Source organism: Hypomesus nipponensis, chromosome 10 (assembly GCF_054491055.1).
Source record: "Hypomesus nipponensis isolate SF chromosome 10, ASM5449105v1, whole genome shotgun sequence".
In the NCBI taxonomy this organism is placed as follows: domain Eukaryota; kingdom Metazoa; phylum Chordata; class Actinopteri; order Osmeriformes; family Osmeridae; genus Hypomesus; species Hypomesus nipponensis.
This window is the reverse complement of record NC_140370.1, coordinates 9024338-9050947: the sequence shown is the minus strand read 5'-3', so window position 1 is coordinate 9050947 and position 26610 is coordinate 9024338. Positions and strand designations below refer to the sequence as shown.

General features: G+C 46.8%; 1 protein-coding gene across 1 annotated transcript; it reads left to right on the top strand.

Annotated features, from left to right (window-relative positions):
- Window positions 1-729: 729 nt before the first annotated feature.
- kcnh2a (potassium voltage-gated channel, subfamily H (eag-related), member 2a) lies at window positions 730-26304 on the top strand. The gene is made up of 15 exons (XM_084707578.1): window positions 730-898; window positions 1745-1975; window positions 7811-7975; window positions 8131-8574; window positions 8728-8936; window positions 20602-21024; window positions 21154-21550; window positions 21654-21853; window positions 22044-22296; window positions 22880-23073; window positions 23230-23335; window positions 23520-23804; window positions 24038-24245; window positions 24678-25023; window positions 25957-26304. The coding sequence occupies exons 1-15, from the start codon at window positions 823-825 to the stop codon at window positions 26302-26304; spliced, it is 3885 nt and encodes a 1294-aa protein (XP_084563704.1). The 5' UTR covers window positions 730-822.
- The last annotated feature ends 306 nt before the right edge of the window (window positions 26305-26610 follow it).

Here is a 26610-nt window from a genome sequence, read left to right as displayed (position 1 = left end):
ACTTCCATGTAAAATTATATATCAAATATATCACTGGTAAAGAATGTGTCTAGTCCTTAAGTCGGACTGAATGTAGGCATAGGCTTACCTTACAGACCATTTTTGGGTTGTTCATCAAAGTGTGAAAACAAGAGTTTTGTGAAAATGTTCAAGTGCTCTCTCCTCTAATCACAATCAGTCTTAATTCTGTTGTAGTATACATCACAATTTGAACACAACTTGTGGTAGGCTATCTCTTGAACAAAACACCATTCTGTGGCTCTTGAACAAAATTATTTTGGGTTCTGTTTTAATGTAGTAGCCCTAACTCATATATCCTATATGTGTATCATATTGATACATTGGATATATATATACATTGGATTATAGTACAATATGGGTTTGGTATTGTGTTTGGATCTTGGTCTGTTATGGTCGTCACATGGTCTTCCAACACCCACAGCAGCATCAGCACCAGCCCTAGCCTATCCAACCCTCTGCATGTCAACGATGTAAACCAATAGAACCGAGAATTGCAGCACCCTTTAAAAACATGAGGCGGTGCTTTGGAACGTTGTAAGCAACGACTTGAATGAGCGCAAGTAGCCTAAATATCATTGACATGTTTAAATAGATAAATAGATAGTCTATATAAATATAGGTTACAAATCCTATATAAATAGCATTAGTCAACTTATGCGAAAGGAAAATAACAGAATATTAGCACCTTACCCACGCAGGACTGATTTGGGGAAAACCAGTTAGTGGCGCTGAGTGCAGACACCTGCGACTGACAGGTCAGTCCAACTTTCATAAGCGCAGGGAAGAGGCTACTGTACCAACATGCCTGTCAGACGAGGACACGTCGCTCCTCAGAACACCTTTTTGGATACGATAATACGGAAATTTGAAGGACAAAGTAAGTAATCGTTTCTTTTCCTATTTAGCCCTGGGAAACTCTTGGACGTTTATCAAATTAACATGATCTGTTTCCTCAGACAAACACCAAGTTGTCTTGTCTAAATAGGATACATGAGAAGCAATTTACAATAAATAGATAATCCGCTATATTATTATTAGCCTACGTCGTCGTTGATACTTTAGGATTTAGGCTACTTTGAGTAAATAATTGAGTTTTAGTTTTCTGCTATAGGCCTACACTATAAAGAGGGCCAATGTGTCTGAAAAAAACATTCCATAGAATTCAAGTAAAGTATTTTTTTAAAGTAAATAGCACTGTACTGGCTTGTAGTAGTTCCACTGTGTTGTTTTGAATGAGAATTGTCACAGATTCCCTTGAAGGATCACAAATCATTGTCTGTATCTAAGTCGGATAAGAACATATAAAATAACCTATCCTTTACTGACAAGCATGATTCTCTTTTCCTTGGGTTATTGCATAGAATAAGCCAATTTACAGTCAAAGTCCTCATATATGTTCAGAATCTCGTGTGTTTGATTGTATGCACAGTGCCCCTCTCACTTTTTGCATACAACAGTCACACTATGTGATTTTAGGTCTTACCCCACACCCCACTCAAGTCAAACCTACATCCCTGTTCTGGAGTCTGGATGGAGTCAGACAATACCGACTTTCATCCAATTAATTTGTTTAAACTGTTTACAATACCTTTTTATATTTACGGGATCCACTTACACCCGGGCTCCATCTTAAACATCCTTAAAACAAATATTTGAGTTAACCCTGTCCTATCTCTTTTACTTCCTCAACATCTCTCCTCTTTCTCCTCAACTCTCTCCCCAGACCGTAAGTTCATCATCGCCAACGCACGTGTGGAAAACTGTGCCATTATTTTCTGCAACGACGCCTTCTGTGGCATGTGCGGCTACACGCGTGCCGAGGTTATGCAGAAGCCGTGCACCTGCAGCTTCCTGTACGGGCCGCACACCAAGAGGCCGGCTGTGGCCCAGATGGCTAAGGCTCTGCTGGGTGCCGAGGAGAGGAAGGTGGAGATCTCCCTCTATACCAAAGATGGTATGACTCTTGATGTTAGCAACACCTCAACAATTTTGAAGTCTGTTAACATGCACTCACATACACAAACAGAGCTTCATCCTATAGTCTTGTTAGCTCCTTTTCATCGTCAAAGCCCTCTGGTTTATTTGTATTTGTTTATTTGCAACAAGTACAAAAGTAGAGATAAAATGCAATTGGTCCTTCACCTCTTAACTGTTTCCTAGCAGTCTAAGGTCATATTCATAAGTGGTTCTATATCTGAATTTAATGTGTTGCTGATATTATTACTGAGTGTCCTGATTTACAAGTTAAGTTTCTGTGGTGTACTTACCGTACTAACAATATATAATGGAATGGAGGGAGGATCCCTCCCCTCTGCTTTATATAACTGGACTATCTACCTAACTGTGCTGTCACAAGGAATCCCCCAACCTCCTGACTGCACCAACAGACCTGTCTGTTTAACTGACTGTATTCTCAGCCACAGACTTTTCCACTGAAGGAACGAGACAGCCTAGAAACACAATTTCCCAAATATGACACTCTCCTATACCATACATGTCGAATGCACATTGCTGTAATTGACACTGGTTCGACTGGTGCAGACACAGTCCAGTCTACACTTTTCTCATCTCTGTACGTTTCTCATCCACCCACGACTCCCCTCCAAACAGATCGAGGACATTGTGTTACTGCCTCTTATGAAACATTTGCAAATCCAGTGGTTACCCCAGGGATTTAAGTGGCGTTGTGAGTAATCGTCCTTCAAGCCATCACGATGCACATTGTATTTGCTTCCTATTGTTCTGGTTAGCCATCCTCCCACCTGTGTCATAAATCAACCCATTAGAAATATGTGGCTGGTTTTAATGTATTCTAGAGACAGAAACACATCTCCACAGTGACCCAATGACTTCTCTTTGTTTCTGCTGACTGTCAGTTCTTTTTTTGCAAACAATATGGCTACTTCTATCGTACCCAACACAGCTTATACAGTGACATGAGCGTACAGTGAGAAATAATACGGTGACAAGAATTCCAAGCCAATTCATTCTTCCAGGTGCTTGCCCTCACTATACCAGGATATGTAGAAGCTGTGAGGACGAAGGACGGAGTCCCCCTGACAGCCGAGGAAGCAGCGACCTCGAGGCATCAACCTCAGTGAATCAATCCAACATGGGAATTAATGTGTTTGCACTTCTCAAGGCAAATGTGGTTTTTGCCTCAGAGTCCTGCTGCAGATATACAGTGTCCATTTACGGAGCTCCTCAGTGGATGGGCTCTCTCCTGTGGATTGGACAACCTTGCTGAAGGAGAAGCTTTGAGCCCAACGTATACAGTATACCCTGGAATACTCTCACCACTGTGGAGAAGACAGTACCTTATTTAATACCTATCCAGTTTTATTCAAGCTCTATTCAGATCATTGTTGCATGTTATCTACATGATACAAAGTTGTGATTTGTTTGGTTTTTGGTCTCAGCAGACTAACCTTTCTATTGGAACAAATATTTACACAGAGCTCTGCCAGTTGTTGATTTCCATGTGAAAACAAGCCAATGCTCTGATAAGTGGATAATGTTAAATGATGCTGAAAAGTAATTGCACCCAGTTCTGATGATAGCGTGTGGTCTAGTTTAGTGGAGGAAAGCTGTAGATTAGCAGTGTGCTTTGCAAGCAAATCAATATACATTTTTCATACTGTATTTGTGCCACCAACCAGTTATCTGGCACTTCAAACACTTGTGTGTGGTATCAGCACTCATTACGGCTATTGTCCAGGTGTGTGTAGGCACATGCAGTGAGGGCAATGATGCATACACAGACATAATTAATTGGTTCACAGTAGAATTTTTTTTTGGACACATATTCAGGGCGAATGTCACGTTGCACACTATGACACAGCAGTGTCTGTGTTTCACCACATGACACACTCTAGCACATAGTGGGACACGGATGCATTCCAGTGCCCCTCTCTAGGAGCTTGTGCCTAATTGGCTTTTCAATTTGAAACTTGTTTCTTTGCATATCTACAGTACTTGCTGACTTTCATTTATAATTGGAGGGAACCTTTGGAAGGTTTTATCATCTCTCTTGTGGGGCTGGGGGACTGAATGTCAGAGTTGTCAAGTCCACCAAGGAGAGTCATTGTAGGGGCCAGTCATAATGGAAAATGGAAACCTAGAGCGGGTGGAGGGTAGAGGATGGGCCCAGGGGGTGAGCGGCTGTGGTCTCTCTCTCTTTTGCTCTTTTGCTCTTTTGCTCTTTTGCTCTCTCTCTCTCTCTCTCTCTCTCTCTCTCTCTCTCTCTCTCTCTTATCCTCCCTTCCTCTCTGTATCAGTGTTGGGGTTTCTCTGTGAGTGGTTATTACATAAGAGACAGTAATCGTGTTGAGGAATAGAGGGCAAACATTGAATATTACAGAGGGATACGGTGAAGCAAAGCTTCTAATCATAACCAATTAGCTACCGATACAGATAATAAGCTGCTTTGACACTCTCAGCCCTTTCTCCATCAGGACTGTGTCTGATGGGGATTTGACTGGCTGATGAGCATGGCTGTGGGTGTTCTTGTGAGAGGGTACATTGTTGTTGTTTAGATCCCTTTTGCCTTTGAATGAAGTCTCAATGTGGTGTTCTTGCATACTTTAAAAAGGTTATATTCTCTTCTGCTCTATTCTTTTATAACCCTGCTGAGTCCTGTCGTTCCCGCCCCATCACTACAGACAAGGTTTCATCAGCACATACTGTATGGATATAAGATCGCCTGTCTGGATGAATATTTCATGTCCAATCTTTACCCCTCTGTCAGTTCTGTTATTGTTTTTTTCCCTGTGAATTATTGCTTTTTTGCACAGAGAGGGAGAGGGGGAGATGTCGCCACCCTAGTCACTAGGTTGCATAGTCAGCAGTGGGGACTGTGTGATGATGCTTGGCCTGCTTAGACAGCAGAACAATGCTCAGGGTGGTTGGAAGGGTGGAGGGCTTTGAGGACATTATGACCTTGTCACACATGTTAGTGTGACAATACACACCATGTAAGATAGGAACATTATTAAAGGGGGTGTGCAACTTAAAAGTTCACCACTACTTTATACTATACCCCTTTACTGTACTACACCAAACCCAGTACCCAATGCTAAAGGCAATATTTAACTTGAAAATCGTTTTTTTTGAATGAAGTCATTCTAGCACGTCTCAGAAGTCTGAGCTTGGCTCTCTGAAAGGCCATTATTTTCTAATGATCCAAGGGAGAATAGACCCGGGATTAAATACTGTCAGATAATGAGGACTGGAGATCAGCTCCCAGGCACACATACACAGAATGGAGAGAAATAGATGACAGCAATTAGTGAATACCCCTCCCTGATAAAGATGACTATCCCCTGAGAGAGAGAGAGAGAGAGAGAGAGAGAGAGAGAGAGAGAGAGAGAGAGAGAAAGAGAGAGAGAGAGAGAGGGGTGGGGGTTGAGAGACCACAGCCTCTCACCCCTTGGGGCCATCCTCTACTCTCTCTCGGTTTCCAGTGAAGACTTTGAAACGTTGCATTTGAGACAAAATTAAGGTTCCTGTAATGACGCAACTGAGAAGGCAGGGGTTTGAATGGATCAAGATGAACAATCGACCACCAGATAAATTATCGATATGCTCAAATGATGACTCCACTGTTAATTTCAGTGATCTATTTCTAACTGACTGGTGGGGTTATTATTAGGTAGAAAATGAGGTTGATATTATTAATAAGGTAATTCATTATGCAGCTCTATACAGTAGCCTATATACTGTGGGTCCATAGTTGACCACTGAATAAAGGAACTTCTAGTACAACTTCTACAGGACAAGAGGATAGTTCTGAAGTAAATGTATGTCACTGCAGTCCTTCATGAAACACAATAATACACCTAAACATTGTTACTGTTTGCTCTCTCGAACAAAAGTTTGAAACATGTCATCTTATGATGACTCAGAGCATATAGAGAGGAGAAGCAGCCCAAAGGTTGCCCATGTCTGAAATATCCCTTAGTACGTTTACTTTTGCAGTCTTGCTACATTGTAAAGGGACTACCAAGGGAGTGGACATTATTGTTGTCCCTGATGGAGACTCACCAAGTCAAGGTTCACATTCCAGTGCTCACATGTGAATGAACCTGATTGATCGTGGAACTTCCAGGATTAATGTGCTCATTTACATGAGCCTGATTTCCTCTGGGTCCCAATTGCAAATATCAGAGATCAATAAAGGAATGGACCTCTGCAGGGATAGATCTTTCAAGACAATGTTTCAACAATCTAATCAGTCATTGTTCCAAGAAGGTCTTGTCTCAGATCAGTTTAGATGTTTATTACTGGTTAATGTTCAGCATCGACCTTCAGGACCTCCGCAGGACAAAGAGCCAGATGGAGAGCTATCCTAGTCGGTTGTCGTTCCTATACAGACATGATGTTTGTGGTCCAGTCTGTCAGCAGAGAAAGAACAAATGCAGGGTTTGTGTATGTGTTGCAGAATTGTATTCTGAGGAAGCGCAGACTGATCAAGAGTTCAATTCAAGTTTATTGTCATCCAGGATACACAAGTATACAAGTACAATGAAAAGCTTTGTGCTGCTGACCTACCTACAACAGTGCCATTTTTAATAATCAAATAGATAGTAGCGGACAATAATAACATAAAAGATAAAAGATAAGATAACAATAATAAAAATAAACCAATACACATTCACCTCCTACAGCTAATATGGAAATCCTTCAAAAACAGACAGTAATACTGAATACAAAATCTGCTGCCACTGTGATGTACAATGTGGGGTAGAGAGAGAGAGAAAGAGCGAGAGAGAGAAAGAGCGAGAGAGAGAAAGAGCGAGAGGGAGATAGAAGAAGACACAGGGTGGTATAGGTCAGGGGGAGAGGCGTAATCTTTTCCAGGGCTATAATCCTATCACCTATTCTAACTCTTGCTACGGTGCTTATGTTTCTATGAAAACTGTGATCCTGTTTTCAGTGTTGTCCCTAACGACCAGCGCCCTCGCCCTTGGCTCTCTAAGAAATGAACACTTCCGGCTCAAATACAATCACTGTTGTAGAAGAATGGCCTGTCCCTTTATAGCAAAGGAAAAGGTCATACTGTTGGTGGGATGATGTTATTACTGTGCATCGTCTCAGAACAAAATCCACAATTAAGAAGAACATCCCGTTTTAAACATCGAGTGAATGCTGAATATGCTTGATATCTTGTTATTTAGCAGTTACAGCAGGAAAGGTGCTCTTCCTGGCCCAAGATGATAAGCCTCAGTGTGTATAATGGGGTATCTGTGTGCACTGCTGTGTGCCCTGTGTGTGTGTGTGTGTGTGTGTGGGGATTAAAGTCCTGGAGTGGACCTAGGGGTCCAGTAGCAGATGGTAGCGCTCTGGGTGACTGTATGATATCTATCAGGTGAATTACGACAGAATAAGTGTTTTGTGTCATGGCTCTAATCCTGGATGATGCCACGTGTCCCCTGGCCCGGCCCTGTCCTATCTGTCCTTCAGGAGGGAGCGCCAGATACTGTACACACACACACACATACTGTACACACACACACACACACACACACACACACACACACACACTAGTCCCTGTTGTCTTCCAGGGGTCTCCTATGACATTAGTGCCCTCTGTGAGTTTGATTAGGAGAGAGGGAGGGAGAACACAGCTCTGCTGTCTGCTTGTGTGTCTCCCTCTACAGGAGGATAAAGACATGGCATTATCGTGAAATCCAGAACTGGGCCCAGCCTAGGAGGGTCTGAATATACAGTATGGAGTCTGAATTGCAACGTGTGTGTGTGTCTGTGTGTCTTTGTGTGTTTGTGCATCCAGGAGTGTGCTTCCAGTGCCTGATAGACGTGGTCCCAGTGAAAAATGAAGACGGTCTGGTCATCATGTTCATCCTGAACTTTGAGCTGCCGTCTGACCCCAGACCAGCCCCCAGCTCCCCCAGCAGAGAGTTCAACCAGAAGCTGGCCATCCCCTGGCTCACGCTGGGTAACACCCTGCTTTTATTAGGGCGTGACGTTTTAGAGCAACAAGATACAGATGGAGTGATTCGTTTCCTACTCTGTTTTCACCTGTTTCTCTGCTCATCCTTGCTCCCACCCCCACCTCTCACTCCCTTGACCCTTGACCCCCCCCCCCCCCAGCACGCCGCCGGAGGTTCCGCCTCCTCCTGCGTTCTCTCAGCAGCAGCAAAGGGTCGCTGCAGGACGACTCCGAGCTGGGACCCCAGCGCAACATGCCCCCCCTGGGCCACGAGTCTGTCGCCCTGGACAAGCTGCTGTCCCTCCCCGACCGTCAGCGCTTTGGGGGATCCATGGGGGCTGGGGGTGTGCTGCTGTGGGACGAGGACGACGACCCCTTTGACCCCCCATCGGAGGCCCCTCCGGTGCCCCTGGCTCTGGCCCTGGGCTGCTCGCACTCCTCCCCCCGCCTGCATTTTCCGTGGAGGGGCGGAGAGGACAGCCGGCCCTTCCCCGGACGGTCGTGTGAAAGCCTGGGCAGCATGAGGCACGCTGCCTCTGTGGACGAGATCAAGACCAGGAGGACCCTCCCGGAGAGGAGGCTGCGCCACCGGCCCAGCAGCACAGGTAGGACAGGGGGACGGCTAGGATCAGGGCTGGGTCTTGAGTTCGGGCTGGGGTTGGGGCTAGACTCGGCTGGGCTTGGCTGAGGCATGGGCTGGTAACTGAGACCTCTCTCCTCTCCACTATGTTCCCCCACCACCCTCCTCCCTCCCCCAGGTGCCATGACCCGCCAGAGCAGCATGCCCAACACCACCTCGGACTCTGACCCGTTTCGCTTCCGCACTTTCAGCCAGGCGCAGCAGCTGGTGCACACCTGCCTGGACGCGTCGGAGCCCCTGGGGGCGCGGCCGCCGGGCGACAACGACATCGTCGCTCCCTGCAAGCTCATGGACCGCACCCACAACGTCACGGAGAAGGTGACGCAGGTCAGTGGCTCTGCTGCGTCATGTATGTAGGCTACTCATACACACGCATGGCAGGGGAACTCTGTTCCTGCGGGTGGGGGTCACATGTGCCTGGACAGGTGAAACGCGACCTCTACTCAATTCACATGACATGCTGAAGACTGTTGTTCTCGGTCTAAGGTGTTGCTGCACCGTGTGTCCACACGGTGGCAGCACTGGCATGGGAGCAGCCGTCCCAGCTGGGTGGCTGGACTGTGGCAGCTGTAGCTGTAGGTATTTCTGGGTGCGTAATCAACACATTGTCATGTGACAGTGTCACAAACAGTCCAGAATATGTACCTCAAAGATGTCAGATTTGGTCTGGAACCACCTGTTCATTGCTTCAGCTGTGCCAGCAATTCAAACTAAGCTTTTCAAAGCTTCACTGACTGCTGTCTTGATACTAAGAGCAAATGCCTTGAACTGTAGTGGGTCCACATTCACACACACAAGCATACACGCGCACACACACCCACACGAGCACACCGTGATAAACGATAATGTAGAGATGGACCTATATTTTGTTTAATTACATTTATTTCAAGCGACAGCTTGGCTTTGAGGTAATGATGAGATACACCACACACACACACACACACACACACACACATCATCATCATCTTAGCCTCCTCTGCTTGTATCCCAGAATACTGACCCACTTTTAGATCAATTACCTCAGAACAAGCAGGACGGCTCCTCCCTTCATCACTTGCATGAACAGCCAACGAGAAGGTAGAGAAGCCAGTGTGCCAGGCCTGGATGAACAGGTGCTGATGCTCCTCTGAATGAATCAGACAAACAAAGAGTGGGCAGATCCATGGATAAGGCATGAGCAGAGATGATGATGGATGAGCAGGGAGGACGATGGACGAGGATGGAGGAGGGCTTTAGCAGGCTAAGGGACAAGTGACAGGACATGTCAGTAGTGGGGGAAGGCCTGGAGGTTTACACAGATGCAGTTGATGCCTGGAAAAAAGGCTGATGGAGGGTTCATAAAGGACTGTTGTGTGTAGCCTCTGGATGCCCTGCCTACCACCTGACATGAGCACGATTACACTACAACAGGTGACAGTTGGTCTGTTAACTCAAGGTCTCACCACGAAGGTCGTATGGAGGTTGTGGAGACGTTCTATGTTGGTTGTGTGTTGAGGTTGTCTAGAGTGGTGTCAACGTTCATGGACAGTGAATGAATAAAAAACACAGTTGTAGTACAAGTGTATCAGGTCTGCTTGCATTGTATTCAATGGTAAACCAGGTTATTTCGAGGTGGGTGATTTTAAAATCCTTCTGTATAAATATGTCTACCAGCTATGGAGCAGAGATAGGTGTGGGCAAATGTCTAAACATCTTTAATAGAGAGACTGATTAGATAAGGCTCTCTGTTGTAGAAGTTTGTTTTTCCTTGGCTGTTTCAGACTTTGCTAGACTGTTGCTAGTGTGCCAAAAAGTGGAGAATCCGGACAGTAGGCTTCTCTTCCTCTGCCTCCTACTCCTCTTTCTGCCTTTGTCCTGACTCAGGCTGTCCCACTTTGCAGTCAGTCGTGCCCAGCCCAGCCCAGCAGAGCTGTATATTACTAATAGCAGACTGAGCGGCAGAGCTATCAGCATTACTCACTGTACCCGAGGCTGCTCATGGTAATGGATGACCCGGGGTCTCCTCTAGGACATGCTGTGTGTAGCGGCACAGAGATGGAATTAGAACACTGTACTTCTACTGTGTCTCTGTGGAGTTGCAGTCGTGATGGATTCCAGAGATGCAGTTGCTGTGTGTAAAGAGTTTGTAGTTACTAAACATCTCAGAGTCTTGTTTACGTAATCTCATTTAGCAGAAACAACTGACCCTAGGTCAGACCATAAGTGAACATGAGCCAGGGATCAGACAGGGCAAGGAGAGGGCAAAAAAACACCTCTGTTGGGTAAGCCTGTGATTGACTGGAATTTGTTGTGGATTTTTTTCAAACTGTGTCCTCTGGCTGGGGGGGATCACCATGGGGATGAGGAGTGAACGCGGTGTGGGGGACAATCAAGCTTAGACTTGCACGCAAACACTCACAACCACCTTCTCTCACACACACACCCAGACACACACACATACACACACTCCATACAGACTCACACACATACACCTCATAAGACACCTCATCAGAGACACACACTTCATCAGACACAGCTCCAATCAGTCACACAGAAGCCTCATTCAGCTAGCAGTGACGACCCCTTCTGCTGCCTCCCTAAAACAGCTCCCCTGCTGCAGCTGTCTCAGGGCTGTCGAGGCTAACACCCGGGTGTGCTTCTGGTCGTCCTACTCCCTCCCAATTTCATTTAACCAATTAGGTGCTTCCTTGTTGTGAAACTCAAGATCACATCATGAATGTTTTGTATTTACAGGTCAAATCTGGCCTCCGAACGTCAATAAGACAATAAACTGTTTGTGTGAGCGTTGTTTGTTTAATGTTTGTGTACAGTGTGATGAACAACAGTGGCATACGGAGCCTGGCAGAGCGAGTGCCAGCAGCGGGAACAGCAGCTGACCAGCTGGCCCACGAGAGCAGAGGATGTTGTCAGCCTCCATAGGGAAGCCCACAGGACTTGTTATCCAGACTGAATGGATGTTGCTCGTTAGAGCCCCAGCAGCCACCTGTGTGTCCGCTGGAGGACACAAAACACTGCGTCAGGGGGTCAAAGTGGCATCCGTGGAGTCCGTTTGGAACTGAAAACTGAAAATGAGGAACCGTGTAGGAGTCTTTGCTGACGCGTTATTTAGGGTGACCAGACGTCCTCTTTTACCTGGACATGTCCTCTTTTAGAGACCTAAAAAATGCATCCGGCAGGGATTCCAAAATCGTCCGGGATTTTGCCTCGTTGGATATTCGTGTTTCTCTGGGTCTTTCACCAACTATTACGCCCTTCCAAGTTCAGGAAAGGGTATCTCCATTACGTTCCACCTTCTTGCGTGAACCCTGACTGTAGAGAGAACTGTCATGTTGATCAGATAGTGCGGCATGCAATACACGACCGTAACCCCCCCGCCCCCCCCCCCCCGCCGACGCAACGAAGTGTCCTCTTTTTCACAAACCCAAATCTGGTCACCCTAGTTATTTAGTGTAGAGAGAAGCGTGCGGTGAACAGCACAAGCACAGCAGTGTGTCAGGAAGGACGTTCAGGAGATCTAAAACAAGGGAACCCGTCCGAAGCCTTGGGGTCCCATGAACTGTTACACTGCCCCCATTCCATCAGCGGGGAGCGAGGTGGAGGGAAATGTAGCTCAGCACGGTTCACTCTGTTCATCCACGGCCTCTACTTTTACTACTTTAATTCTCTCTCTTCATTTCTCTGTAGACAGACGGCTTCAGACAAACGTATGCTGAAGGCTCAGTGCAAGCATATTAAAATGTTTCTAATGTAGCAATATGTTTTTATTATGTGCAATCATGACATACATCCTGTCTGTAGGTCCTCCAGGTGTGAAGATTTACCATGCTGAAGCCGAGGTGTACACCTGGTTAGCCAGCACAGGCATTTAGGTCAGAAGTTCCAGGAATTTAAGTCTTGCTCATTACCTGCTTGCTCCTGTTAAGGCTGGGAAAGAAGGAGAGAGAGAGAGAGACAGAGAGAGAGAGAGAGAGAGAGAGAGAGAGAGAGAGAGAGAGAGAGAGAGAGAGAGAGAGAGAGAGAGAGAGAGAGAGAGAGAGAGAGAGAGAGAGAGAGAGAGAGAGAGAGAGAGAGAGAGAGAGAGAGAGAGAGAGAGAGAGAGAGAGAGAGAGAGAAGATGGGGTATACAGTTAAGGGTAGGGACTGACAGATTATTGTAAAGACCAGTTAGTATTGATACAAAGATAATAATATTGCTTGGTTATTAGTCGTGCCACAGTGTCAACTCAAGGCCATAATCATATTACTGTCCCTGGGTGTATGTACAGCATACATGTATACTGCAGAGATGTACCCGTGATGTTGCTTACGTGACTAACCTGTTAAAGGAGTAACCTTGCACTCTCCCCCAGTGTCCCCCAACTTAGGGGTATTTTCAGTGGAAAGCAGATTGGGGTAGAAGTGATTTATGAGGGGTACACATGTAGATGGCACGTAGTTAATTCACCCCGGCAGTGTTTTGATGACATCACAGGGAACCAGGGAAGGGGTTCATTAGCAGATGGAATGAGAGCAGTTTCATAATATCCTACACAGGTTAACATCTGCCTCCTCATCTTAGTTGTGTGTGTACAGTGTTCTGCGACAGCATGTGTGTGAGACGTGTGTTTGGTTGGGTCTGATGTGTGTACAGTGACAGAGGCATTGATAATGATGTTGTGATGGAAACTTCCTCAGAGGAGACAGGCTCGGTTGTCTATTCTTAGCTGTAATTACGATGTACACAGTGAAGCTCTGGACTGGAGCTGTCTATAGAAGCACTCACCTCAGCCCTCCTCTCTGTTGGAAGTGCCTCACCAGAGGAGGTCTGTTCAACACGGTCATGTTGGATTCCGTCTTATTACATGTTTGATGACATTCGATTTGATTCATTTCAATGGACTGGTGAGAGGTATAACTGCTTGATGGGCGAGAACATTCTGTGTATGTCTGCCATACTGTGGGGTTGGGAGACACTGGCTCACACCTTCTACAAGATTGTTAGTTGAATTTTTACACTCTAAGGTATATATGTTGTATTGTACTGTTGTGTAGCGGGTTAAACAACTTTTGTGAATTTATCACATATTTCAGTGTTGTTTTGTTCTTGTAGAAGTGTTCATGAGAAGAAGTATATTTTGTATCCCTTTATACAGTATTCAATTACATCCATATCCACACTCCTACACACACACACACACACACACACACACACACACACACACACGCACACATGCACACACTGACATACACACAAAACAGTAGACAGTTATATCATCTATGCTCTGACCCTTAGAAACCAACCCGGGGAGAGACGGTGGCTTTTATCACACCTACCCAGACAGCCCACACACACTGCTTCTTTTTTGACGCTAATTGTCTTGGTCCTCATCGATTTCCCCACTGGATTCAACTAAGTACATCATACATTCTGTTGTATGCATGTTGAAATATATCTATAGGGCTGTGAGTCAGACATATATAGCTGCTTTGTCAGAGTAACAAACCTCTTATGACTGGCAGGAACTGTGGTCTCAGTACTGGTGATATCCCTGTGGGAGGATCCCTACTGGAGAGGCAGATAGAAGGCTTACATGGTTACAGCCTTCTTGTTGTCTTGTTGTAAAAGCTCTGATTGGCTTTTTTAGTCAAGCCATCATTCTCATCTGCAAGATAATTGGCTTAGTCAGTGAGTCAGTCAGTCACTCAGCTGATCAGGGTGAATAGCAGACTGACCTGTGTGTGACAGGTGAAAGGTGAGCCAGCCAGTCAGAACATGGGTCACACATAAAGACAACTCGGTAGGGCAGGCTGTAGTTTGTCACACTCATTTAGACAAAGGCATGTACAGAAACTCCCACACAATCACGCATACATACATTTGCTTGATGTTCAGGGATCAATGTGGTAAAACAAATATGACCCATAAATATGACCCAGTCTGCAATTAATCTGGGAAATTCTGTATTGATGTGTGTGTGCTTAGTCAATGCCCTGAGGACTCACTGTCACCTTTGGGTATTGGCAAGCTGCTACCTTTGACACCTGTGTGTCAAGAAGTCCCTGGTAGAGAGAGAGGGAGAGAAGGAGTGCGAGCGAGAGAGAAATAACAAGGAGAGATGCTGCTCATCCGTTGATTATGGCAGAGTCTCTGAAGAGATGACTCATAATCAGCTGTACCAACAGAGGGTCCCACCAGTCCACTCAAGACTCTGTGAACTTCTACCTCGAGAAGTGGTACATTATTATCTTTAGTGAAGCTAGGACGTGGCTGCATGACTTGAGGACAAGCGATAAGAAGCTGCTGAGTTTGGCTGTGTGGAGAAAAGGAATCGAACTGGGTCCCCAGGTGTCTAATGAATACATGGTTGGAGGAAGAATCAGAGAAAGATAGAAAGAAAGAGGGAGATAGTTTATGAGAGCCCGTTGGTGTTTATGTGGGGATGGTTGAAAGTCCTGCAGCTGGCCCGAGGAGAGGAGGGATGTGGTAGAGGAGATAAGGAAGAGGAGGAGGGGGAGGAGGTAAGAAGGAGGGTCAGACAGCCAGCTGCAATTACAGCTGATGCAGAGAGGAAAGCACTTCCACACAGGCGAAAAAAAAAATGTGGAGGGGAAGCGAGAGACTGAGAGGGTGAAACCTTGCAGATGCGGACCAAAGTGGAGAAACGAACTAGTCTGAGGCTGGCAGAGAGAAAGTCTGAGAAAAAAATAAGAGTGAAAGGGAAAGCAATATTGGGAGAGTTCCCAGTGTGTCTGAACATTACATAACTGCCAGGGTCATCATGAACAAGGCGGAGTTAAGAGGAGAGTGGGGGAGTAGAAAGGAGGAGGAGAGAGGGGGAGGAGGAAGAAGGTAAACCCCAGCCAGTAGGACAGAACATAAGGTAAGATGTAGGCTTTCCTGCTGGATCTACACTGGACTGGCTGACAGGTTCTCAACAGAACAACAGGGAACTGGACCCCAGAAACATCCACCTCCTTCTGACTCCCTCAGAAGAAGAGGCAGGAGGGTGGGCTTACCTGAACAGAACCTCCAGAAGACTCCAAGTTGCCCAGAGGGAAGCAGTTGGCTGGGGGGGGGGGGGGGGGGGCGCAGTGTTGAGCTGGGGAAGTGTGGGAGTTTGAATGTATTTGTGTGTGAAGACACACAAGAAAAGGGGGGATTCCTTTGCGAGGGGGATGGGGATGTGAGTCAGTGAAGGAGATGAGTGGATGATAACAGCAGCTAAACTATATGTGTATAGGTCTGATAGGGAGAGGAGAGTAGAGGGAGACCGAGAAGGAGAGAGAGGAGGAGAGGACTGCAGTCATGTCTGTGAGCGCCAGAGGTAGCATGGTGTCCCAGGATGGGCCATCCTCCGGAGGAAACGAGCGCAGGAACACGCGTGTGCAGCGAGCCGTGCGCATCTCCAGCATTGTAGCTCAGGAGGTGAGTGGGATCTGGGACACACACACATATACACTTTACCCCTGGTATAGGGTAATACACAGTTTTCTGAAAAATTTTGTTTGATTCAAATGCGTAACACGTGTTTGAATATGAAATGTGTGTGAAAGGAATGTGTTTTAGAAGATCTGTGTATTCAAAGAGTGTAAGGTTTGAGTAAGGGTTCTGTAATGCAGGTGTGTTTCCTGTGTGTGTCTCTGTGTGTGTGTGTGTGTGTGTGTGTGTGTGCGTGTGTGCGTGTACATGGATGCACTTAATAACAGCTACGGCTCTTGTCAGCCATGGAATTTATGTTCTGGATGGAGGCCACTCCAACCATCCTTCAACCCAGTAATAAACCTAGTTTCATCAGGGAAGTCAGCTCCCACGCCATGGCTGGTGGGTAATTGAGTTCTTTCCGGAGGTCTAGATGTGTAGGATTATAGACGGTAGGTGGACACTGGTGATATAAACAGAGATGGCAATTTGCTGGACTCGACACAGGTTACTGTTTAGTTAAATGTTCAGCAAAGCATTAATCCATGAGAACACCAATAGAGTTCAGCAGTTAACGCTTGCTGAAAACAACTGCAGACCAGGGAATGTTTCACCCAGATTGGAAGAAGAAACGCTGCTTATTTAGCTTTTAGGGCTCCGGACTCCTTACCTGACAGCCTAACATGTCATGTTGTCCACCCAACAACTGTTACTAAATCATGCAAAACCAAAAATTGCAATTTATTATCCTTAAACAATCTTCCCTGGCGTTTATGTCGGGTAGACTTCCACATTACCGACAAGATCGAGATGAACAGTATTGTCTCACAAAGAGGACAATTGGGTGACTTGGGTTCTCATGTGTAGATTAACTGGGGTAGAACTCCACATTACCCCCACTGAGAAGGTGCCCCCTCTGCCAGCCGGATGACATGGCAGATGGCAGGATCACCAACGAGATGGGACTCATTACCAGCTGTAGATGCCGGCTTTCCCCTGGTGCTTCAATGCACAGCCTTGGGCTATGTAAAACTGAGAAACTAGCGCTTGACTAGCGGGGTGAGAACTGGAGTTTCTACCACAGAAGGACACAGGGAAGAGAGCAGACACATGGGGATAGAGGAGGTTTGGGTGTGTCAGCTGGAGAAAATCAATCATGTACTGTACAAACACAACTATCATTGGCTGCAGTGTTGAGGATTTCCACAGGGCCCTCTACTGCCCTCTTTTGTACACTTAAATGTGTTACATCTGATACATGAGGATCTTAGGCCTTTTTAAGTTCCTTAAAGGGCATCTTTCCTCACCTATGTTGGAGGTCTTGTCTTCTCAGTGGATGGTCTTGATGAAGGTCTCCCTTGATTGATCGAGGGCTGAGGCATCCTCAAGTGTCTTGGAACAGAATGAATGTGAAATGCTGATGATCTGGGATGGATGGATCTGGCCTGGCAAGAAATTCAACACCTCTGTCACTGGGCTGGGTGGGATTCATTATGTCTGGCCGTGACAGGAATCTGATTGGGTGCTCGCAGTGGTCTTTTAAGCCAATCAATCACTAAGAGATTGATGACAACTGGACGGAGATGATGATTGAGGAGTACTGGATGACGGGTCACACGTTTGGCACACACAGGGGTAAAGGCTGCCCTGGTGAAGAGGAGTTGGAGCTTTACAATGATTATTATGATGATGATGATGATGATCCCATGGTTTGTTATTAGTGATCCTCCCAGCAGACCAACTAAGCAGTCAAACCTTTGTGGGTTTGTCGAAGTCTGTCCTCCCGTAAGCCAAGAGGAGAAAACTGAACAGCTGTTCTGAGCTAGCATGCTAATTAACTGCCATTAGTGAACAATAACACCGATGCTTAGCTACAAACACTACAACTGCACAAACACAACCACCACAACAATAATAAACAAACAACACAGAGTTGATGGGTCTATACTGTGCGTGAGCTCTCCAAACTAACGCCAGAATAGATGAGTGGAAGAGATCAGTGGTTGTGGACAGTTCTGCTCCAGTGCCTGCAACTGAACCATCTCAGCCTGCTATGCTATTTTTGGTTGAGAGGTTAGAGACAAAGTTTTCTGTTGTGTGTGTTTAAAAAAAATAAGAAAATCTTAGTAATCATAGTGAAAAACTTGCTCTTATCGTTTTTTGTTAGTACTCATGTTTTAGTGGGGTAGTGCCAAGTCCTGTTTTCTTTGTGATCAGAATGGAGGTGTCTGTCTGTCTGTCGGTGTGATCAAAGTTGAGCTGTCTGTCTGTCTGTCTGTCTGTCTGTCCTATCTAACTCCAGCTGTGTGGCCTTAAAAGGTAGATTCCTCAGACAGATGTAATGAGCCCAGGGAAATATAGCTTCTGCTCCAATAAACAGCTAACTAAAATAATCTTCAATTGGTGGGCTCCTCTCTCTCTCTCTCTCTCTCTCTCTCTCTCTCTTCTCTCTCTCTATCTCTCTCTCTCTCTCTCTCTCTCTCTCTCTCTCTCTATATATATATATATATATATATATATATATATTTCTCTCTCTATATATGTATTTCTCTCACTACTCCACCTTGCAACCATGCTCCACTTCTTCTCTTCCCTCTTTCGACTAATCCCTCATTCCTCCCTGGAGAACCTGGAAAGTCTTACAGTTTTTTGTTGTTTATACAAACTGTTTATATCTCCCCTTAAGGACATTCACAAAACTATTCTAAAGAGGTCAGCATCACAATTTCAACAGCAGAACATTCAAAATATTCCAGTGGTTTTTTTTCTGTCTTTTACATTTACATTTTGTCCTTTAGCAGACGCTCTTATCCAGAGCGACTTACAGTAAGTACAGGGACATTCTCCCCGAGACAAGAAGGGTGAAGTGCGTTGCCCAAGGACACAACATAATTTGTTACGGCCAGGAATCGAACCAACAACCTTCTGATTAATAGCCCGACTCCCTAACCGCTCAGCCATCTGACCCCCTTTTACTGTAGTCAATGTTGCATTTTTCTGTTGTGGGTAAAAGCATGCAGTCCCCTGTCAGGCTTGGAAGATAATTCTGTCTTTTTCATAGCATGTTCCAGATGTAGTTCTTCTCATGAGTCATTTCTCTTTCTGGTGGGCAATAAGCAGTAGCAATATTCAATTAGCCAAGTCTAAGTCAATCAAGTGTGTATTTCTGCTTCTCTGAGTTAGGCTTGTTACAGTATTCAGTAGAGGCGTTTGATTCAAATTCTAGAGTTTGTTATAGTCTGCCTTAGAGTGTCAGCCATGTGGGTGACAGCATTTCAAGTCAAGTCCTCATTGTGAGACGATGAGACCTGGCAGGTGTCTCTCCCTGACACATCAGTACCTGCCACTCAGTCACTGTTTGTTGTGTGGGTGCAAGAATTTCCAGAACACTGTGTCGTGCAGCAACTTGGAACATTCTGGACCTGCTAATGACATCACAACAGAAGATAGGAACCAGGCTTGCTGTTGCTGGCTTTGGGATTCAAGGTGCTTCTGCAGAAGAGGCATGAAAAATCTATTGTGGAAACTTAGCTGGAGGTTTTCAGTATACAACATGGCTGCATATGATAGCGACAGTTTAATATGAAACTGTTTGTTTTCCATTTTGGCAGTCTTGTTTTCTCATTTGTGTGCATCACCAATTACTAGTCAGAAACAAGCCTGTACACTCAGAATTTGGTTTCTCCCTGTGTGAAGTTTCTGTAATCAACCATACACACAAGGGTGCTTAGGAGTGTGTGCGCAGCTGCAATCGTGCAAGCACGTGTGAGTGTGCTTGTTAATGGTGTGTGTAGGCAGGGGGTGTGTTTGTGAATATGTGTGTGAGTGTGTGTGTGTGTGATAGATGTGGCCTCCAGCTTACCTCCCACGCGGACGGGATATTAGTCTTGATGAAACACATCCCCACAGCAGCTCTGCACTGGACTTTATCCAATATGAATGACTCGGCCATCATCCTCTCTCCTTCTTTAGCTCTGTCTGTTTAATTTGCCTTTCACTCTTTGTCTTTATCTCATCCTATCCTCTATCGTCTCTCTCTTCTCCAGAGATAATTCTCTGTTCTCCTGACAACTCTGTCTCCATTTCTCTCCATTTTCATTTTTGACTATCATTTTCTTTATCTCTTTCGCTCCATTGTGTTTCTTTTTTTCAGAAGAAGATTGTTTATCATCTCATTTACCAATAGAAGTTCTACTTGTGAGCTACTTGTTTGTGTGAAGCCAGCTATTACACTTTGTGTCTGGTCTTACCATGCAGTTGTGATTTGTATGTTTGCAGGAAACTTAGGGTCGGAAGTCTAGATGGAAATTTTAATTATCCAGGACTGTGACCTGGCTACAGAGCAGTCGTTTAAACCATTAATTTATCAATTTTGTTATAAAGTAAAGCTCGACAGTGAATCATACGGTTGTGGACTGTTACAATTACAATGCAAATTTTGTGAGTGTTTTTTGGGGCAAGAAACTATATTCTCTCTTTCTGTTTTTATAAATACAAAGAAGTTGGGGAAAAAGGACGCAAGACATGCCACATATTATGTGTAAAAGTGTTCTCTTCTGGTCTCCTCCCCTCCTCTCCTCACCTCTCCTCCAGGTTTTGTCTCTGGGTGCAGACGTGCTCCCAGAGTACAAGCTCCAGACCCCTCGCATCCAGAAGTGGACCATCCTCCACTACAGCCCCTTCAAGGCTGTGTGGGACTGGCTCATCCTGCTGCTGGTCATCTACACCGCCATCTTCACGCCCTACTCCGCCGCCTTCCTCCTCAGCGACCAGGAGGAGGCGGCCATGCAGAGCTGTGGCTACTCCTGCTCCCCGCTCAACGTGGTCGACCTGATCGTGGACATCATGTTCATTGTGGACATCGTCATCAACTTCAGGACGACCTACGTGAACTCCAACGACGAGGTGGTGAGCCAGTCGTCACGCATCGCTGTCCACTACTTCAAGGGCTGGTTCCTCATAGACATGGTGGCTGCCATCCCCTTTGACCTGCTCATCTATCGTTCCGGAGAAGAGGTGGGAGGAGGAGAGGAGGAGGAACGGAGGGGGGAGGGGGGGGGATAAGCCAGTGATAGAGCAACAGCTTAACTCGATGCATTTTCCCATTAACAACTGTTCCTGACGACTGTCCCCTGTCCCCTCCAGACCACCACTCTCATTGGCCTGCTGAAGACCGCTCGACTGCTCCGGTTGGTCCGCGTGGCCAGGAAGCTCGACCGTTACTCGGAGTACGGCGCTGCCGTCCTCTTCCTGCTCATGTGCACCTTTGCTCTCATCGCTCATTGGCTGGCCTGCATTTGGTACGCCATCGGCAACGTGGAGCGGTCGGGCGCGGCCCGGATCGGGTGGCTGGATTCGCTAGGAGATCAGCTGGGCAGGCCATACAACGAGTCCATCCCAGGCTCTGGACCGACCATCAGGGACAAGTACGTCACGGCCCTCTACTTCACCTTCAGCAGTCTGACCAGCGTGGGCTTCGGAAACATCTCCCCCAACACCAACTCGGAGAAGATCTTCTCCATCTGCGTCATGCTCATCGGCTGTAAGTCGCACACACACGGCGTTCCCGCGATTCTGCGCTCGCACGTACACACACGCGTCGACGCCACGGGCCGTTTCTAAGCTCCTTCTCCTTCCCCCCCCAGCCCTCATGTACGCCAGCATCTTTGGCAACGTGTCGGCCATCATCCAGCGCCTGTACTCGGGCACGGCGCGCTACCACACCCAGATGCTGCGGGTGCGAGAGTTCATCCGCTTCCACCAGATCCCCAACCCCCTCAGGCAGCGCCTGGAGGAGTACTTCCAGCACGCATGGTCCTACACCAACGGCATCGACATGAACGCAGTGAGTGTGGGGGGATGTGGGTTGGAGACTTGGCTTTTCTGATGAGACAGTCCCTACTGAGGCTGGTCTGGGTAGTGAGAACGTGTTTGATCACCGCTGGTCAATACTGGTTGGTGTGAAACACCCACCTGATACACACAAACATACACACACCCACTCAAAGTTGACTCTCCTCCGTCCCTCTCCCCAGGTTCTGAAGGGCTTCCCGGAGTGTCTGCAGGCTGACATCTGCCTCCACCTCAACAGGACTCTGCTGCAAAACTGCAAGGCCTTCAAGGGCTCCACCAAGGGCTGCCTGAGAGCCCTCGCCATGCGCTTCAAGACCACCCACGCTCCGCCCGGAGACACGCTGGTCCACGCCGGCGACGTCATCTCAGCCCTCTACTTCATCTCCCGAGGCTCCATCGAGATCCTCAGAGGAGACGTGGTGGTCGCCATCTTGGGTAGGGCTGAACACACGTCATGACCTATCAACCTATCAAACCTATCAAAATAAAAGCCTTGGATGATGAAAGAAGCATGCACATTCACACGAGTCACATACTGTATTAGTAAGAGGAAACACGGATGACATGTTGCACGGGTATTTGAGACACATGTTTATGTTGCTGTGTATAACTACTTTTACATCTCGGAGAAACCACTCATCTTATGGTGTGGTTGCTTTGCATTTGGTTTTTATGAATTTTTCACAATTTCTAACATCATGTTTCTTCTATTCAGAACCCTTGTCACGTGGTTGTTAATGTGATCCCACTGGTAAAGCAGCACAACAGCCCTCTCTAGTGGACATTTTGTGTCACGACATTTGGCATTTTAAAAGAAGAGCATCTTCTGCGGATCTGCCGACCACACTTATCAGTCTCCTGTCTCACCTCTCCTGTCCTTAACTCTCACTCTCCAGATGTTTCACTATTTTAGCCTGAATATGATTGGATCCCCTTTGTTATTCAACGTTTATTTCACCAGGTAACATTGACAAAGAAGTCGCCACCCTAACACCTCACCTGTATTGCCCCCCTGCAGGTAAGAATGACGTATTTGGAGAGCCCATTAACCTGTATGGCCGTCCTGGGAAGTCGAGCTCAGATGTGAGGGCCTTGACCTACTGTGACCTCCACACCATCCAACGTGAGGACATGCTGGAGGTGCTGGACATGTACCCCGAGTTCTCAGACTACTTCTGGGGACACCTGGAGATCACCTTCAACCTGCGAGACGTGAGTGGAGGAGGATCTTCTGGGTGTTCTCTGACAGACATGCACACATGCAGCCAGGTGGACATGAATGTATATCCACACAAACACACACAAGCACACACATCTGCAGTCAGCCTGTATAGGGTATTACCTCCTCTACTTTTTGCCCTTGTTTAGAACAACGTGTTTGCCGACTCCATGGGCAGCGAGGACTCAGACCGGGGGGGCTTAACTGGATGCCTCCACAGACACAAACTCTCCCTCCAACGGAAGTCTGAAGGAGGTATGACATTTGATATCTATTCGTGAAGTGAAATCATTATTTTATTTATTCCATTCGTGAATTCTACGAGTAAGACACTTTTACAAGCATACGAATGAAGATTTTGTGTTTCAACAATGCTATATGCTTCATGGAATGCATCATGGAATGCTATAAGTGACTCATTTGCTGTGGGCTGAACTAGTTGACCTGGAGCCAGGTGAGAGCAATCCATCCCAGAGAGCAGACCACAAAGCCGGGGGGAAAATCAGCAAAAACCAAGGCAACATGCACAACATAGAGTCTGAGGAGCGAAGGACCTCCACAGACAGTCTCTCCCACTCCAGTGGGGATGAAGAGGAGGGCTCAGTGTTCACTGATCCCACCCAGCCCTCCTCGCTGGCAGGTCTCCCTCACAGCCACTCCACCATGCTTCACCTCAGCAGCCACGTGGAGGCAGACCAGGCCACCACCTGTAACTCCCTCTCAGGTACGGGCGTCAACACAGTGAGACACCTGGAGGGCCGCGGGTCACATGATCGGATGATATTTACACTGACAACTGCACATAACAGCTCTGTTTCTGTCTCTCCCACCCTCTGTCTCTCTGTCTCTCTGTCTCTCCCACCCTCTGTCTCTCTGTCTCTCCCACCCTCTGTCTCTCTGTCTCTCTGTCTCTCTGTCTCTCTGTCTCTTTGTCTCCCCCTCCCTTGTCCCTTCTAGGAGCTTTCTCAGGGGTCTCCAACATCTTCAGCTTCTGGGGGGAAAACCGGGAGCGACAGCAGTATCAGCAAGTCCCCAGCCACAGCAGCTTGCCCTCACCCTCTCCTCACCCTCCTCACCCCCCACCCCCACCCCTGCCCACCATCAGCCGTCGCCAGCGCACTGAGCTGGAGAACAGGCTGGACCTGCTACAGAGACAGCTGCACAGGTGGAATGACGTTTGGTTAACATCCAGTTGATGTTTGGTTAATATTAATTTGCAATGAATGTTTAGCCTCATTCTTTGGTGAGGTATGACTAGGATCAGTCACTGGCCTGCTGTTGACAGAACATTCTTGGTTGACTATTAACTACAGTCCTGCATTTAGAGTCGGAAATCTCCACTGATACTGAATGTGTGAGGGACCTATAGTTCATTCTTGACTGTTTTTTATTATCATGTCAAAGGTTTTAGTATAAAATAATTCAATAATGAATTATGTTTCAAGTTCCAGGAAAAGTCACCCTAACTCTAAGATCCTAGTTACAATAGGTCTGATACTGGCAGTGTGAGGGGCAGGACATCAGTATGGAAGGATTGGAGTTCTACCAATGACCACATTCTGACTCGGCCAGTGTCTGTCTTTGCTTACTTCTTTAGGCTGGAATCCCGGATGTCCACAGACATGGGGGCCATCATGCAGCTTCTGCAGAGACAGATGATCCAGGTGCCCCCGTCCTACAGCACTGTGACCTTACCCCCCCACCAGTCCCCCCCTGCCTCTGTCCCCCACTCTCCCACTCAGGCATCTCCTGCCGTCCTCACTCCCAGCCACAGTACTGAGGCCTCACTCCTTCCAGAGCCCCCCTCTGCCCCTCTGAACCTGTCCCCCATGCTCACCCCCACCCAGTACTCCCCCATCCCCAAATCCGGCCCCTGGTCGACGGAGAAGCAGGCACAGCCTGTCCCCCTTCCGGAAGCAGACGCCCTCGTCTCTCTCACACAGGTAATCCACGCACATTATAAGACAGGTAGTCATAGATGGCTTTAGCTCGCCATACAAACACTGTGTGGTGATTTGTCTGGCGAAAAGATGGATTTGAACCCTGTCTGACACAAAACCACAGTGTATAGGACAAACTCACGAAGTGGTACACTTTAGTTTGGAGACTTTAGTCTTTAGTATGGGGGATTAATTTAGCCTTGTCAATCTTGGTTCAAACCCAGAACCAAAGCTCAGTGACTGACATAGTCGTAGACTCTGTGGCAAACCAAACAAAGGACCTATTAAAAAAAACAGTCATGTGTATGTCTACAAATAACCATATCTGTACTGTACATTGACATGTCATTATATGAGAACTGACTGTAGAGAATATACTGATATTTAGGTCAGAGTGCCAGTCAGACAGCAGAATCCGCCCTCATACCCAGTTTTAGCTTTAGCTCTTTGTAAAACCATGGTTTAAGAAGAGACAAGGTTTGCATTAGTGCTTTTTGACAATCCGCTAAGCTGTATCCCTGCTGGGGTTTGGAGGGTGGGGGGTCCGGGGAACTGGGTCATCAACTGGTTAGGGAGTTAACTCTGGACTGTATCCATAGAAACCAGCATCTGGGCAGTGGGTATCCATAGAAACAACTACGTTCTGATGGAGTTACGCTAAACTGCTCATGCTCTGAACAAAGCTCCTTGTCCCTGTGTGAGAACCTGTTAACCCCCCCCCCCCCCCCTTTTGATTCCACGTACAATCATGTTATCAAACAACGTTCCCAACTTAAGATATTTAATTTAAAAAAAAGTTTCTACAGTACTACAGTATAGAAACCTGGATAACATGTTTGCCTGGTTGATCCCAGTCTGGTAGAAATGTTTAGATGTGTTCTTCTGCTAGCAGCCTGAGAGGCAGCTTGGTAATGATACTGGTGTCCTGTTCCCCAGGCCCAGGTCAAGCCAGAGCAGTCCAGGTCCTCTGAGTCTCTACACAACGCAGTTGAGCTACACCTCTTCCAGCCAACCCCTGCCCTGGACAGCCCAACTCAGACCCCCCCCCGTACCACTCACGGCCAATCAGAACAGAATCCCCTGTGTTCGGCCAACAAAATACAAGATGGATCCTTCTCTTTGACCAATGATGGGAACTCATTAGAGATGCTCCTCTGGGCAGGGTTGGGACTCGTCCAATCAGAGCCCTCGGAGAGCCAGCGGCGTCTCTCTCTGCCAGGGGACCCTGTTACCTGGGAGACCCCTGCAGCCACCCCACGGTTCAGATCTGACCCTGGGAGTTAACTGGTCAACCTTCTGGACATTTATCAGTCTGACTTCTCACCAGTTCTGGTGGGAACAGAAGCACAGACAATGATGACCAATAACCTTTTCACAAGACATCCCTTAAGGGGTAGTCGGTATCAGTATATGTACAACTTTGTGTATGTACTATGTGTATGTAATGGACAACCATATGCAGTATTGTCATGGAAAACATGTTGTTGTTGTTTACTTGTAACTCCTGTCATTGTGTCACTGTTGTTGTTGGGTCAACTGGAATGTTAGCCGGTCTAACATGGCATGCATTGTACTATCACTGTTACTGTA

Bases quoted from the DNA above. Each gene is read 5' to 3' on its own strand.
- kcnh2a (XM_084707578.1), top strand. From the start codon at position 823: ATGCCTGTCAGACGAGGACACGTCGCTCCTCAGAACACCTTTTTGGAT. The intron at 21,854-22,043 runs GTGAGTGTGGGG...CCCTCTCCCCAG, and splicing joins ACGGCATCGACATGAACGCA to GTTCTGAAGGGCTTCCCGGA. The intron at 24,246-24,677 runs GTGGAATGACGT...TTACTTCTTTAG, and splicing joins CTACAGAGACAGCTGCACAG to GCTGGAATCCCGGATGTCCA.